Consider the following 16,366-nt stretch of genomic DNA (forward strand, 5'->3'; position numbering starts at 1 on the left):
CTCTTATTGAGCTAGGAATTTGTAGAATAAAGTGGGAATTTAATCTTAAATAGAAATGATTATATGGTTCAAAGACAGTTCTGAAATTCAAGCGAATTGTTTGATGCAGTCATTGAGGGATTATGACAATAGCAAAATTCATGGAAAAAATATTTATTGATAGGTTGCTTCGTTAATATAGTAACACAGTTGTTAAAAACAATAAACAATGTGTGGTGATCTTTAATGATGCTATTCAGACTAACTGTACTAGAAACAATGTTTTGAACAATGATCATTCTTATCAATAGGCCTAATAATAATATTTAAATATATTAGTCTAGTTGACTTGTTCTCATAACTCTAAATATTCATGGGCTTCACATAAGGGGAAACACAAGTAGAGAGTTTACTGGTTGGCTATCAAGCAACAGTTTGTATGCATTTTCATATAAGGTCTGTTAGAAGGGATTCTAAAAGCTTGACTGATAGGATGCAGTCAGCAGTAAGCATTTTTACTGTACGAAATTAGTGTCAGTTTACAATAACAAAATAATGATCAATCACCAAATATATCATCTTTCCACATAGATTATAATTCAAAATGTAGGGAAAGTAATACATAGATTCTAAATTCGAGTTTGTTTTATATTTGCCAATTAAAAAAATCAATGTTCAAATATATTCACTACTAAGTGACTGGGATTTCTTCCTGTTACCCATTCATCAGGCCGGCTCTCTTTTGACCATGACTATTTTAGTGGCCTGTTATTTTGACGCCAATTAGATTGGACGATGTGTTCGACGAACTCACCATTTAAGTGGCTATATATCTGACTCCATTTGGATCGTTTCTGATTACTATAAAATAATTGCTATCGAAATATACATCCTAACTATTCTCGTATATAATTATCGACTTAATTCACGTTAGTGTATAACGGAATTAAATAAGTCAAATACGAGAACGTATTTCGAATACGTGTATTTCATACAATCATTGATTCAGGAAAACAACCGAAGAAACGAAACGAAGAAAACGAAGTGAAGAGAGTGAAGCGAAATGACTTGCGGTAGCGAAGGCGTGTTAGCCAATTCAGTTTAATAAAGCATTAATCAGTATTTATTGTCAGACGAAAATAAGTTACCGGCATGTGATGAGTGGGAAAATCAATGTACACACATACGCTCATATGAAAAATGTCAAACTTGATAAGTGAATAATTAACAAGGTCAACATGTGACTCAAGAAGAATGAATAGATTGGTTTATCCGGTATTCAGAATATACTATGTGGGATTGCTTAGCACTACAACTATACTCATTTTATGAAATTCGACCATTTTAATTTTTCAATTTATGATAGTACGTATGCCTGTTATAATTAATGTTTTATAAAGAAGTACATTGTTTACTCTACTGTAAATCGGTTCGAATCTCGCGGGGGCGGGATCGTGGATGCGCACTGCTGAAGAGTCCCATATTAGGACGAAACGGCCGTCCAGTACTTCCAGGTTTTCCATGGTGGTCTAGCTTCAATTGACTCATGATTTCAACTAGCGTAGTTATGTGTTGGAAGTAGTAATGCAGAATAGAATAGATGATTTTCTAGCTACTATTTATTATAATCTTCCAGGGACAGAGTCCAATAGAGAATCCTAGTGGGTGGCCTATGCTATTCCATGAGTTGTTACAGTCGTAGGTAAGTAAGTAATTTATTGTAATGAAGAGATTACGTAAGAGATGAAAATTAAAAGACGATAAATGCTTAAAATAAATTAAAAAGATTATTGCATTTACATTCAATTCTCACGTATAAAATGGCCAAGTACACTTTCTTTCTATATAAGATTAGTCAAGTTGGAAAATTTTGATAACGATCACCTCTGTAAATCAAAATAGAACTGATGTTAATTGTCTGTTTTTAAAATCAAAAAGATGACTGACAATTTCACTTATAGATAGTTTATCACATTTTAGATCTCTAGAATTCTAGAAACATGTTTAGTAAGCCTAACAATAATCATTCTCTATGTCCTTGTTAGATAATTAATTACAATGGATAAGAAACCGTCAAATACAATGAATCAATTATGTGTTGTTCTTGTTCTATTTCAAATGAGTAGTATCGTTCTGTAAAATTAAAAAAATATAGGTATATGTACATATATACAGATATAATTTAAAAGACCCCCCCCTTTATTTCACTTTTATAGACTGTAGCAGGGAAAAAAAGTTTATACTTTTTATTTGCTTGTTTCTCTGAAGCAAGTGTAATTGAGAAAAAACTTGGTGTTAAGAATAAACCAATCTCTTATGAAATCAGTTTTGGTAAGATAATATTGATAGTTTTATTGATTTTATTATTGTTTTTTTATTCATTTTAATATTTTGAATAATATTTCACTTGGATTATTATGAAACATGTAAATCTTACCATCAGTAGAAGAGTTTCAACAAGACACTTCTTGATATGAAGTTTTATTCTTTTAGCTAGATGGTTCTGTTGAACAATATCATCAGTATAAACTTTAGGTAGAATAAAACTTTATCAAAATCATTCAGTTGAGCTAGAAATCTTAACAAGCTACATCTGTTTACATGTCATGTTTTCTGCATGCCGGATAATAAACTAATACTACCAGGATAGGTTTCAGATGAGAACAAACTATTTTTGAATACATAGTGGGAGGGTTAAAAATACAATATACTCCCTTTAACACTTTTGTACGAAATCACAGAAGTTGAGTAAAGATCAATCTTATGATCTGTTTCAACTATATGTTTGACAAGAGAGGATAATGGATGTTTATCATCTACTCTTATTGGGACATTTGATATTAATTGTTTTTGTAACCATTTAGGTACATGTTCAAGATACCCTAATTTGGAGATCACGATTACTCCTCCCTATGTATGTGTGACCACACACACATTTAAATTGGTAAACACAGTGGGATGTGACGCGATCGTTTTCATGTCTTTTAGGTTTTTGGTAAATCATAGAACTGTTTTTTCTTCAATAATGACTTTTGCAGTGTAGTACGGTTTATTAATAATTGGTTTAAGCCTTTGTTCCAATAAAAGGCTATTTGACTCATCTCTGAATGACAAGGTGATGTTCAGAGGTTTTTTGTGCAAAAGATATAATAGGTCTCACTATTCTATGACCTTTCCATCTATTTATGAATTTTGGAGGATAACCATTTCTCAACAAACTGACTTCGTCATCAATAGCGTCGCTTGTGTAAATACGATCAATCGTGTTAAGTAGGCCGCGTTTGTATTGAACTAAGCAATAACTATTATAAATAGGATACTGACCTGTCCAAGTTGGTTTTCTAGATATGAATAGTTCGACTGAACCATCTCTTCTACTTATAAGAAAAAAAACTAGTCGTTCTTCTCCTCTTCACATGAAAGATAGATGTGGTTTGTAAGTGTTAAGTTTATCCAATAAGCAATTCATATCCTCCTTTCTTTCACGGATAACTAAGAGGTCATCCACATACCTTTTATAAAAGGACATGTTTTCGCTTAGGTCTTCAGTGAGACTTTTTTTATGTGCTATAAACAAGGTTCTGATAATCTATGTCTTCTTATTGCACTATTCAAACTTAAAATATTCATCAATAATAATAAATGAACTCATAAAGATGAAATAACTTAGTGAACACACTGAACATCTATCGTTTAATCGAAACCTAGGCTTTTATCTTATAGATGAATAAAAATCAGTAATTGGATAGTACTAGTATGAGGTGCATAGTATTACGTAACAGGAGTAAGTCGGTTGACAAGAGTACAAGTCTGAATCAAGTAATGTAATTAGGATATGTGTTACGGATGTTTCGCCACAGCTTATCACTAGACTGAATACTGTCTGGTATAGGATTAAAAATTATGACTAGGTATATTAGTAAATGGTAACAATCCATGAAATTATTCCCCATTGGTTTCAGACTAGTAATTTAAATGTTATCTATAATTATAATAACAGTTGAAATTATTCCTTACCGTCTCCAAATCTAAAGCTTAGCAACATTTTATACTTTCATTATATGATCTCATTTGTCGATTTGAAACTATATAGAATCTTCAGACCATATGATTAAGTGACGCATAAAATCTGGTAGACAAAAGCGTAAGATTATCTGTAATGACAGTGCTATTATCACAAGCGTTTACGGTATAGGCCATACCAATGTGTAATCAAGGACAGATGTTTCCTTAAGGGTTATTTACGATAACATACCATAATCTCTGTGACACTCAACAGCTGTGGGAAAACTGAAAGAGTAAAATGATAATCCAATAATAATTAAATTTAATGTTACAAGTTTGTGTATGTGCTTATTAGAACTTAACTGGTTACTGAATATCAATAAGTAGTATAAAAATACACAGAAAGGAATAGAATGTGTTAATTCTGTTATTCTACCTCGAAGTCTATTAATTTATCCGCTTTCAATTATTGATTGGGTGAATGATTTCCAATGAAAAATTGAAAACATGAAATTTAGTGGATGGATCCTTTTTCAACAAATTCATCATCAAGTTACATAATCGTACATTGAGATGGGGGAGAAGATTTCTAGCTCAAATGGTTGATTTCGATGGAGTTTTGTTCTCTGAGCTGGATGGTTTGGTCCATCACAATCGTATATACATACAGCTTTCAGCGTACGAACTTATAAACAGTTGGTAAACGTGATGACATAATAGAAAAATCACAGTACTAAGTTACTTCAGGAGTTGCACACAAAATATTAGTGTTGTGACTTTTATCCGGGCTAATTACCATGTGACTTATTCGTCAATCGATATACGACTTATACAATCTGAGCACTGTGCTAAATCAATGATGTATCAACCGGTATGAGAAGTCTAAAGTCCTTATTAGTCCTTTTTACTCCTAGCCCTTTCAGTTGAATCCAGAACACCTATATCAGCTTCCAATATACGAATCATTTATTTCAAAGATATCTGGTTTATATACAAGCTAAACAGACCACATTACACCATAAAATAGGGAATAACATTTGTACAAAATCAAGCCAAAAATGTGGCTGTGAATGTGGGAAATAGTGATTAATAGACTGGGCATAACTCAAGAATGGTAAATCGTATAATAATAGTTTATGGGTCAAAATAAAGTTTATGATAAAAGGAACATGAATATAAATAGTTTATTTACTTAACAATTATACAATAAGAATATATGTATAGTATCAGCCCATAAATGGATCCCAACGGTTACCATTCATTATTCTCGTAGGGATATAACAGTTAATAGGTTTGAACGGTTTGTAACGACAATGTCGAAATCGACGTGCGGATTATTTGAGCGATTAGAGTCGATGAATACTGAATGAATACGATATATAAACACTTTTTTGTTTGTTATACATTCAAGTGTTGGCTCACATTGTTTCCATTATTGTTTTGAGTAAAAACCTCAAAATTTATCTTCTTTTCACAGGATTATACGGTAACCAGCTGGATGGAAAACGAGGTGGAGTTGAATTACAGACAATAGAACTTGCACAACCAAGTAAATGAATGTATTTCATTTTGAAAATGATTTGGTAAATATATACTTTAACAAAGAATCAGACAGATTTAGGTTGGCGTCTGTTTGATTTTTGTGATATAGAATAGCTTGTGAGTAATCAAAATCAAAACTTACTGATATTTAGTTACTAAGACATTTAAAACTGATAACATAGGAATACTGAAATACAGGGTCAGTAATTCATGAATGGTGAAAGAAAATTAACGGTTTAGAATAAATAAAATTAAATATCTACGTGTATATCAATGTGGCTGCAAAACATTCCCAACCATTATTCCAAAAACCCAGACAAAACCGACTGATGGTAAACTTAGACTTGAACCACCCTCACTTGCTTGTCCTCATGCCCGCTTGCTTTTCGGCACTACTTTTTCATGCTTGCTTAACATACCCGTAATTTTGGTTATCTGTGCGCGGTGCAATAGTAAACTTAATATTCGCCTTTTGATTAATACACCGTTGGAACATTATCTAGTGACGATTATCAGGATGAACTGTATGGGAAGTTTAAAGATTACATTGAATACCGACCACTACACTGATTAAGTTTATGTTATTCTAAAAAATGAATTTATCAACTATTTATAAAGTTCATAAGATTAATTGGATTTGATTCTATTTAAAAGTCATTTACAGTATTTTTAAGCAAAGACGGATAGTGGCTAGCAGTGGGATCCAGGAATCGCGTTTCATCCTATTTGGGAATAGTCAGCTCGATGTACCTGCATCTCAGAGTTGATGTTTACTCTGGGACTCAAATCCAGTACCATTCGCTTCAAATGCTATCACGTTATCCACTTAGATACTGAGTCCTGATAGCCACCTGCTTGTGCAATGAGGTGAAGTTTAAATTCACTTGGTGTTGTTTTACTTGTATCTTCCTATTGTTATTTAGGACTACAATTGATTAGTCTCTTGTTTGCATATGTGCATCCTGTGCGGACTGCCTCGATATTGTCTGAAGACTCAGCAGCTAAGTGGATAATGCGATGGCGTTTGAAGCGAACGGTACTGGATTCGAGTCCCAGAGTGAACATCAGCTCTGCGATGCAGGTACATCGAGCTGACGAGTCTCGAATAGGATTAAACGCGCGTCCTAGATTCCACTGCTAGTCACTATCCATCTTTTCTTAAAAAGCTTGTGACTTAAGGCTATATCGAGGCAATCCGCACAGGATGCATAAATGCCGACATGAAACTGATCAATTGCAGTCCTAAATAATAATGGGAAGATGTTCATTTGCCATAGTAAATTGTAATTACATCATATCATTCTATGACTTTATTATTATTACTATTTTATTACAGATAATACACGAGAACGAGTAGACTGGTGTTATTCAACCACAACACCACTGAATCCAACAACAGATGATAAAGAATATTATTATTTAAACTTTGGTAATAAAAAACCATGTTTATATTTAACTGGTTATTATGAAGATCATCGTTCCAGAATGTGTATACCAAACATTTTAGAGAAATTAAGTGAAGAATTGGTAAGTGGAAGTGAAATGTAAATTAAACGATTGAAATATTATGAAAATTGTTAGTTTGCCAATATTAGAAGAAAAAAACATTTAACTAATATAATACCATGTACTCACTAGTGACTAGTTTGGTGAGGTAATTCTCGGAGTTCTAGTGAGAACCTGTGACCAGTGGAGTCTAAACCGTGTCAGGTAGAGAAAGATATCTACCTCAGATAATAGAAGATGGTCGCGCAATTTTGTGGATTAATTGAAGTTAGACATTAACAGTGTTGGATACCTTAGCAGTGGTCTAGAGGTTAGGCGTTCACGTGCGAAACTGGGGCTCTGGGTTTGAATCCCGCTTGTGGGATTATGGGTGCGCAGTGCTGGGGAGTCCCATACTAGGACGAAACGGCCGTCTAGTACTTTCAGGCTTTATTGATGGTCTAGCATTGATCGATTCATGATCTCAATCAAAAATGTAACTAGCAGTGGGAATTCAGGATGCGCATTGGAGCTTGTCAACTGGGTGTACTTACATGTATTTGTAATGTACTGTGAGTTACTATGTTAGGCTCATACACCTTATTCAAGCTTCTGAACAGGCCGATTTATCCATTCTTTTGAGTCACATTTTGACCTTGTTAATTATTCACTTATCAATCTTGACTGTTTTTACATGAGCGTATCTGTGTGTACATTTCATATCTCATTCATCACATGTCTGTAACTTATTTTTGTGTGACTATAAATATTGATTAACGCTTGTTAAAATGGAGCTTGCTCATACACCTCCATCGACGATCGTTTCGCTCCACTCTCTTCTCTTCACTTTCCTGTGCCTTGTTATTCTGATTGCCTGCCCATAACAATGAGTATACAAAATATACGTATTCAAAAATCCATTCTCCTATTCGGTTTAAGTCGAAGAAATATACAAGGATTGACGATATGTATATCTCAATAGCAATCAGAAACGATCCGATTGGCGTCAGATATAGGGCTACTAAAGTAATATCTCAATGAATAGGAAATTGCATTTTTGATGTTTTACAACTTAATGTCAGTCAGTTCTTCAGAATAAATAACTGACTGAAATGAATTAATACAAGTTTAAATAATATACTACTCCTATTCATTAGGATTTCATAAAGAGATAATTATTAACTTTCTATCCAATCCCAAATTTGATTGAGATCACGAACTGATTGATGTTAGAGCATCATTGAAAACCTGGAAGCACTGGACGGTCGTTTCGTCTTATTGCCGTCTATATATGTACTCAAATCATATTATTAGCTTTTGCTTTACCTTAGTATGCCCTTATGCAGTTTGACTACAAATTTGCCAATGTAATTGCTCGTATATACTTATTCGCCTCTCCGCTTTAAATTTGTTTGATATGGTTATAGCTTTGTAATCTGCTCTATCTGCTAAGAAACTGTTGTTGCCACTTCTCTTTACCTTCTGATTTTAAACACCATTGAGGTTTATATAATAACGGTTACTAAGGTGATTGGTTAACAAAGCAACTATTTATTAAATAGTATGAATAAGCTTAGAGGTAGTGATATTTTATTAGACGGTATGTGAGCACTAACATAGTTACTTCAGCACCTAAACACGAGTAGATATAGATGGGCTATGAATGCTATAATTGTAGGATCTAATTCTTCTACAGATAATTTTTCTAAACGAATCTCTTAACTGTAGAGCTCAGACTTGTGGAGTTGTTAAAACTAGAATAAGTTAACTATTTGATGGGTAAATTTTAATCTATTTCTAAATTCTAGATTACTACCATTAGTTCAAAGACGTAAATCAGTGAAGTCTATAGGAAAAATGGAAGTGATTAAAATGGTACATACCGAACATTAATTAGACGGTAGAGTAAATAAGACAATGAAAACTTAGTTATATTTATAAAAAGGGTATAGTTTCTTGGTCGGTAGATGAACAAAGAATCTAGTTACTTTGTGTTGAGAAAGAATTTAAGATGTGAAAATTGGTGGAATTCGGTTTGTACTTGTTATGGTCTATGAGTTCTAATTAATCAGGATTTGAGCTCTTCACAAGGCTTGACCTAATTGACTATACAAACGTGAGAAGACTAAAAATACTTAGTAAATTTCATATCTACGTCTGAATAATTATCTATCTAAATCAAGTTATTTGGTCAATCCAGCCAAAGATATGTAGATAGTGACCTTGGCTAGTTGCTAAGTTGGCTTAATCACAGCAATATCTTCACAATATGATCTTTCCCTTATCCTTGTGAAATCATATGTTTTACCTGACTTTGAAGCAACATATGATGTGTATGAACTATCAAAGCTTATCAATACAATGACGAACAATATAGCATTGTATGTTTATTCCACTAATCTGTTCGATATCTCCGAAGATGATATAAATTTCTTCTGAATACTTTCACTAGATTAATGTTATAACTTGTGGCTCGTGCGCCCTATTAATGCATAACGTAATGATACCGCCAATTAGAGAGCAGTGACTTATCGATCGGATCAGTGACGAGTAAACCCGTACGAGCAGTCTGGAGTACTTATCGGTCCTACTTCCTGCCTAGACCAGCCAGTTAAGTCCAGAACACCAATCCCAGCCTCTTCAATATGAATCATTTATTTCAAACATACTCGGTTTATATATCAACCAGGCAGACCAAAACGTACCATAAAATAGGAAACAACATTTGTACAAGATTTAGCCAAATGTGGCTGTGAATGTGGGAAATGGTAATTGACAGACAGAGAATAACTCAAGAATGGTGAAACATATAATAATAGTTCATAGATCAAAATAAAGCTCATAATAAGAGGGACATGAATCTGAATAGTTTAGTTACTTAACAATTATACGACCAAAATATACGCATAGTATTGGTTCACAGATGGATCCCAAAAGTAACCATTCATTATGCTTATTGAGATGTAACAATTAATCATTTCTATATTGAATTTAAGTAAGAAACTTTTTAATAACAAAAAGTAACAAATGTATTAGGTGGTTCAATTGACTTAGTATTAAACGATAAGTATGAAACCTACATACTCTTAGTTATCTTACAAACTAATGAGCACTGATTCAACAGGTAAAATAGGGAAATTCTGTAGATTACAAGTTACGCAATTTGTATTTATGTATTATAGGATACTAAGATATCATGAAATTTTGATTAAAATTTAAGGTACTTCGTTTTATTCAAGCGATTGTTATGATCACTGTAGTCTTGTGAATAGTGAGATCTAGGATCTACTCATACTATGGTCCAGGTATATTCGAAATAAGTAAAAACTAACGCCTGTTAGCACTCAGGTAGAAGCATAGGGTGACCATCAGCACAGTTCATCCAACTCTGTCATGTACAATTCTTTCCGGCTGCTGTTCATCCTTTTTATGTTTGTTTCCGATTCCCAAAGTAGTGTGGTCTTTAGTCTTCCACCTTTCCGTTTCCCTTCACGATTACAAGTTAGGGATCGCCTCACGATACAGTTTGATGATTTACTCAATATGTGTCCTACCCAATCTTAACGTCTTTTCTTAATTTCCTCTTCAGCTGGAACCTAGTTTGTTCTCTCCCATAGTCGGCTGTTGCTGATGGTATCCGGCCAACAACGGACATTCAGTATCTTGCGTAGACATTTGTTCATAAATACATGTAATTCTTTGGTGATGGTTGTGGTAGTTATTCAAGTTTCAGCTCCATACATTAGGACTGTCTTGACGTTCGTATTGAAGATTGTGACTTTGAAATTGGTTTACAGAAAGTTCTTTTAAGTTCCATATGTTGTTCAAATTTAGGAATGTTGTCTTTGCATTAGCAATCCTCTCATTCATGTTTGCATCGGACGATACTTCTCAGGTACGTGAAAGATTCCATATCTTCGAGAGTTTCTCCATCAATTGTGATGGGGTTGGTGTTCTCTGTGTTGTATTTGAAGATGTTGCTTTTTGCTACTGTTGCAGTAGCTGCTGCTACACTAGTTGTCTTCCTTTGCATTTTAAAGTTTACTATTAACTACAATTGTTATAAATGAATAATTAATTTGATGAAATATTGATGTGACCAAGTTGGTCAAACTGACATTAAGCGATCCGTATAGTTCTTGACTTAGATGAAATGAGTTCATGCAATATAGAAGACAAGTAGGTAAGTGATTGATTGAATAAGACTATTAAGTTGTTAACTGTTCGTAATAAACTACTGATTATAATAACTCAGTAGTTGAAAATTAAAAGAGAATCAAACCGTTTGTTTAAGTTGTCTGATATTTTTCCCATTTCCGTTCTTTTTTTCTTTATCATAACAACTAGTATTATCAAATACAACGTGTTAAGCACTTGTTTATTAGAAGGAAGATAACCGAAGCTAAAAATTACCTACGTACAGTTTTTTTGACAATGGCAAAAAAATTCAGTTTAGCTCAAGAATCAATTAAATCATGTCGTGATACTGCCAGTACAACATTACTTGATCGAGAATATTCACGTAGAATACGTCGTGATTTAAGAAGAATGGCTATGTTAATGATTCATTTATCAAAACATATACACAGAAATACATTGGGTGAAAAAATTAAAGATGCCAATGCATTACACAATCGTTTGTGTAATTTAAGTAATTGTGTATGTTTCTCATTTATTGATTTCATTTTGTAAATGATTTTGAATTGTTCTAGTAACACATCATGGGAACTTTGTAAAGTTCAAAAATTTTAAATCTAGTTTATTATGATAGATTCTAGTGTATTTGGAAATTAAAATACGGCTACCTAAAACATTGTTTATATGAGAATAAACAATCAAGTCAATATATAGCTTACATCTGAGATGATGGAGAAGATTTGTAGCTTAGGTAGATGATTTTGACAGAGTGTTTTTCACTAAGCTGGATGGTTTGGTTATGGAGCTTTCATCGTTCTTCTGAACAATATCATCAGCACATACGTCTACTTAAAGTTTGTGCTCAGAGAAAAAACTCCATCAAGAAGCTTACATCTCAAGAAAACACAGATCATATTTTCATTGATTATTTTGAACACGATTCGGTTGTGATAAAAGTTAAAAGAACAACTTCAAGTTATACAGATAATTGACCACTGAATAGAATACTTTTGCGTTTTGATCTACAGAGATACTGTAGTGAATGAGAACACAAGTGAGAACATTTGTAAAATGTCAATAAATCGTCTCAGACTTCATTGTTCTTTTGTTTCCACATCAATCATTCACTGTTCTCGTTCTCTTTCCTTCGATCTTCTTAACCTTCTGCCTCCAGTCATTTTACTTTCGATTGACGATACATACTACTTATGCCTGTCGACATCAGTAGCACACACTACAATACATATATGACTGTTATCTAACACAACAACAGGAGACAGTGTATAGATGTATAGATGTCAACTAACAACCTAAATCGAAATTTATGGGGATGGAAGAAAAACATCTACTGTTTTAAACCAGAGAAGATATTTGTAAAACTTTTTGTCTACATTTGAAAGAATAGTTTTATCGAAGTTGGATGCCAAATTTATGTAAGACATTAAGAAGGAAAATTCTAAAACAAGATGGCTGTGGCAAACTTTTTAGAAATGTCATCAGTATATTTGATAGCATCAGGTTTAGTAAAAAGATCGAATTTAGTAACTACAAATTACTTTTTCCTGACTATTCAGTTGAAAGGAAGTAGAATGACTGCTTAAAAATCAATATATTCTGAAAGCCAATATATGCTGGGAAATATGTAAATTATAAGTCAGTACATGTCCTATCTACAAAAGTGACAGTGGTTGGGAATTTGACAAATACAGTTCGGGAACTCTTCACAGAATCGAATGATTAGGAAAATGAGTTGAATTTGTCTATATTCAATGAGATGAAGAATAATTATCTAGGGAACTTATTGAAGAAAGAATAATTCAGAAGGAAAACACAAATGGGAGAAAAAAGAAAACCTGAAGATTGGGTTAACACATTGATGATCCCATATTGTAAAGGAACTTCGGATGATATCAGAAGGATCCTAAACCATCATAAAATAGGCATTTTTTCGAAAAAAACTATTCTAAACCCTAAATCATTAAGTGGTAAAGACTCTGTATCAAAGGATGAAGATTTATATAGTGTATATGTGGTCGATGTAGCGGCTCTAATGCTATATACGTAGGTAAGATATCACGGCAACTGAATGTAAGGATGAAGGAACACAAACGTTTCCTGAATTACATTCTAAAATCCTCAGAGAACCTAAAGAAACAATTCAACGATGTTATTACGTTCAAAGGAGTTTTGACATAGAATTGATTTCAAAGGCATAAAAATTCCTTCTAAAACCTTTCGATTCATACTAACAAAGTGACAGCTGAAGTCCTAAACATATAGACAAATCCAAACAATATAAACAGAAAAGATGGAATACAATTATCTGTACCATAAGAAATAGTAATTAATGAGTAGACCTGGACTTCATTTTACATTTTACTTTTTTTAAAATTATTCAGGGATTGAACGTTTCACTTTGAGATCACTAAGTTATAATAACTTAGATGTAATCAATAAAAATGAGGTCAAATGCTCAAATAAATAATCCCATTAAATTAAATTGAAGCATAAGTGCTACTATCCAGATCAATAAGTGTTACAAAAGATTAGTGATTCTCAATAGTTGAGATCATGAGTCAATTCACGCTGCTAGAACACTATGGAAAATCTGGAAGTACTGGTCGACCGTTTCGTCCTATTGTGGGACTCCACAGCAATGCACATCCACGAGCCCATCTCACAAAATTCGAACCCAGTGTTTATCAGTCTTAACCACTAGACTACTGAGATGACATCCAATGGTGTTAATGTCTAACTTCAACTAATCCATGAAATCGAGTAACACATCCACCATTGTCATCAATGAGTTACTATCTCACAAGTGACCCAATTGAACTCCACTGGTCACTGCTCCTCACTAGAACTCCAGGATATACCTGTTGAAGCCAGTCACTAATGCACATATGTAGATTAGTATCAGAAGGTGGTTTTGTGTAGATTGTAGTAATTTCAATAGTTGAGATCATGAGTCAATTGAAGCTAGACCACTGTGATTCTTCCTTTATTGTGTCGTTTCTCAAATGGAATGTTTACCAATTTTAGCCCTTGTTTACTACTGAAGATATTTTGCAAAAGATAAGCACCTTTATCAGTGATCAGATCATTCCAATGTTTATGAGTCAAATTGATTTCAATCTGATTTATATTGATTACTGATTTGTTTTTATTGTTTGTTTTAGCCACAAGATGGTTTACCGGATGTTTTTATTTCAATGATATTGGAACATCAAAGAGTTGGTTTTGTTAGAATTCCAGCACGAGATATATATTATTCAGCTGTAGATTGTGAAAGAGGCAAATGGAGTGGACAAATGGCAACTTTATACTTACGTGTATGTAATATTAAAATGTAAATAGGAAATCAAATTTTTTTCTCTCTCCATTTTCTATTAGTAAATAGATTAAGAGTTCATATGAAAATCATCCAAACATTAAATCAAAGTCCTAATGAGTCCAAATATTCACTTGTTTGTACAAAGTTAATCCAGAAACATGGTTTAATGTAAACCGTATCGAACTACTTATATTAATCGAAAGTAATCATACTCTGTTTCTTAATAACATTGATAGTAGTATTAATTAGAGCGCACACATGTTTTTACCCTTTTCATTTCAAACTGTGGTTCATTTAACAAGTTTGACTTTCTTTTTTCAGTATTGCTCATCATTTACTGTTTTTACATAATGACATACTAAACATAATAATGACGGATTTAAAAAAATATTGCTGATTTGACTATGTCAACTTTCAGATCTACTTATATATAATGATAAGTGGCATACATTTTAAGTAAGAACTATCAATGTTTAAAACAACTAGTCCTTTTAATAGTTGAATTCATGAGTCAATTAAGGCTAGACCATCATGAGAAATCTGGAAGTAGTAGACAGCCAGTTCAGTATTCTAGAGGTTAGGCGTTCGCACGCAAGACAGGTAGGTCCTGGGTTCGAATCGCGCGGGCGGGCTTGTGGGTGAGCATTACCAAGGAGATCCTTACTGGAAAAAAACATCCGTACAGTGCTTCCAGGTCTTGAATGATGGTCCAGCTTTAATTGACTCATGAATTCAACTATTAAATAACTAAAATCTCCACAAAACCCCCTTCTTATAATTAGCCCCTCTGATAAATTTCAATAATGCAGTGAGAAGACGAAGGTTATCGAAACTGTGTGATTCAAATAGCCTTTTACTGAAACAACGACTTAAATCAGTCATCAATATAACCTATTGCGCAGCAAAGGTCATCGTCAAAGAAAGAACAAGGTGCATGCTTCATTCAAAACCTAAAGTACATGGAAACGATTGCGTCACATCCCACTGTGTTTACCAATTTAAATGTGTGTGTGGTCACACATACATAGGGAGGAGTAATCGTGATCTCAACATTAGGGTGAGTGAACATGTACCCAAATGGCTTCAGAAACAAATACAATCAAGTGACCCAATAAGAGCAGAGGATAAACATCCATCATCCTCTATTGCTAAACATATAATTGAAACAGGTCACAAGATTGATCTAAATTCAGCTTTTGTAGTGCTGTATAAAAGTGTAAAAGGGCGTATACTAAGGTTCATTGAAGCCTTAGCCATACGAAAATTCACACCCCCTTTATGTGTTCAAAAACAGTTTGTTCTTACCTTAAACCTACCCTGGTAATATTGACTTATTATCCAGAGTGATTAGGTTTCGCTTTGTGTTCACATTATTATTATTACTCTTATCATTATCCTTATCTCCTCTTACCCCGTTTCCTGTCTAGTTGACCTTTTATTTTTATATATAAATGCTCTTAACAAGTATATGTGTGACCAGATTGTTCGAAATGTATTGCGCTAATATATCACATAGTTCTGATAATCTTCGTCTTCTAATATCATTATCGAAATTCTTTTTAAATATTTGAAGAACCACTCAAGGTAACGGCTACAAATATAGTAATAAAAAACAAATACAAAGCTTACATAGTAACAAACTAACTCATAACCTAATGTTAATTTCAAGTGAAAGATCTGAGATGACAACAGACTCTTAGGATGATTATACAGATTTATAGATGAGGACAATAGGTATTTCAATAATTTTCAGGTTAGCGTTCTTTTTAGCGATTAAGTTTTTTACAGGATGTGGTCGCTAACCACATGCCCAACCCTCCTTTATCTGGGCTTGGGATCGGCAGTAGCCCTAGATAGGCTCCAGGCGGAGTAGTAGCCTCAACA

At 33.3% G+C, this 16,366-nt stretch overlaps 1 protein-coding gene across 1 annotated transcript in view; it reads left to right on the forward strand.

Annotated features, from left to right (window-relative positions):
• FER1L6_1 (Dysferlin, limb girdle muscular dystrophy 2B (Autosomal recessive)) overlaps positions 1-16,366 on the forward strand; it is a 117,815-nt gene that overhangs the window by 36,239 nt on the left and 65,210 nt on the right. The window contains exons 14-18 of the mRNA XM_051212384.1: positions 2,196-2,310; positions 5,462-5,533; positions 6,863-7,053; positions 11,359-11,670; positions 14,328-14,480. Of these exons, the coding sequence (XP_051072566.1) occupies positions 2,196-2,310; positions 5,462-5,533; positions 6,863-7,053; positions 11,359-11,670; positions 14,328-14,480 (843 nt within the window). The remainder of the gene's footprint in view (positions 1-2,195; positions 2,311-5,461; positions 5,534-6,862; positions 7,054-11,358; positions 11,671-14,327; positions 14,481-16,366) is intronic.

Source organism: Schistosoma haematobium, chromosome ZW (assembly GCF_000699445.3).
Source record: "Schistosoma haematobium chromosome ZW, whole genome shotgun sequence".
NCBI classification, from domain to species: domain Eukaryota; kingdom Metazoa; phylum Platyhelminthes; class Trematoda; order Strigeidida; family Schistosomatidae; genus Schistosoma; species Schistosoma haematobium.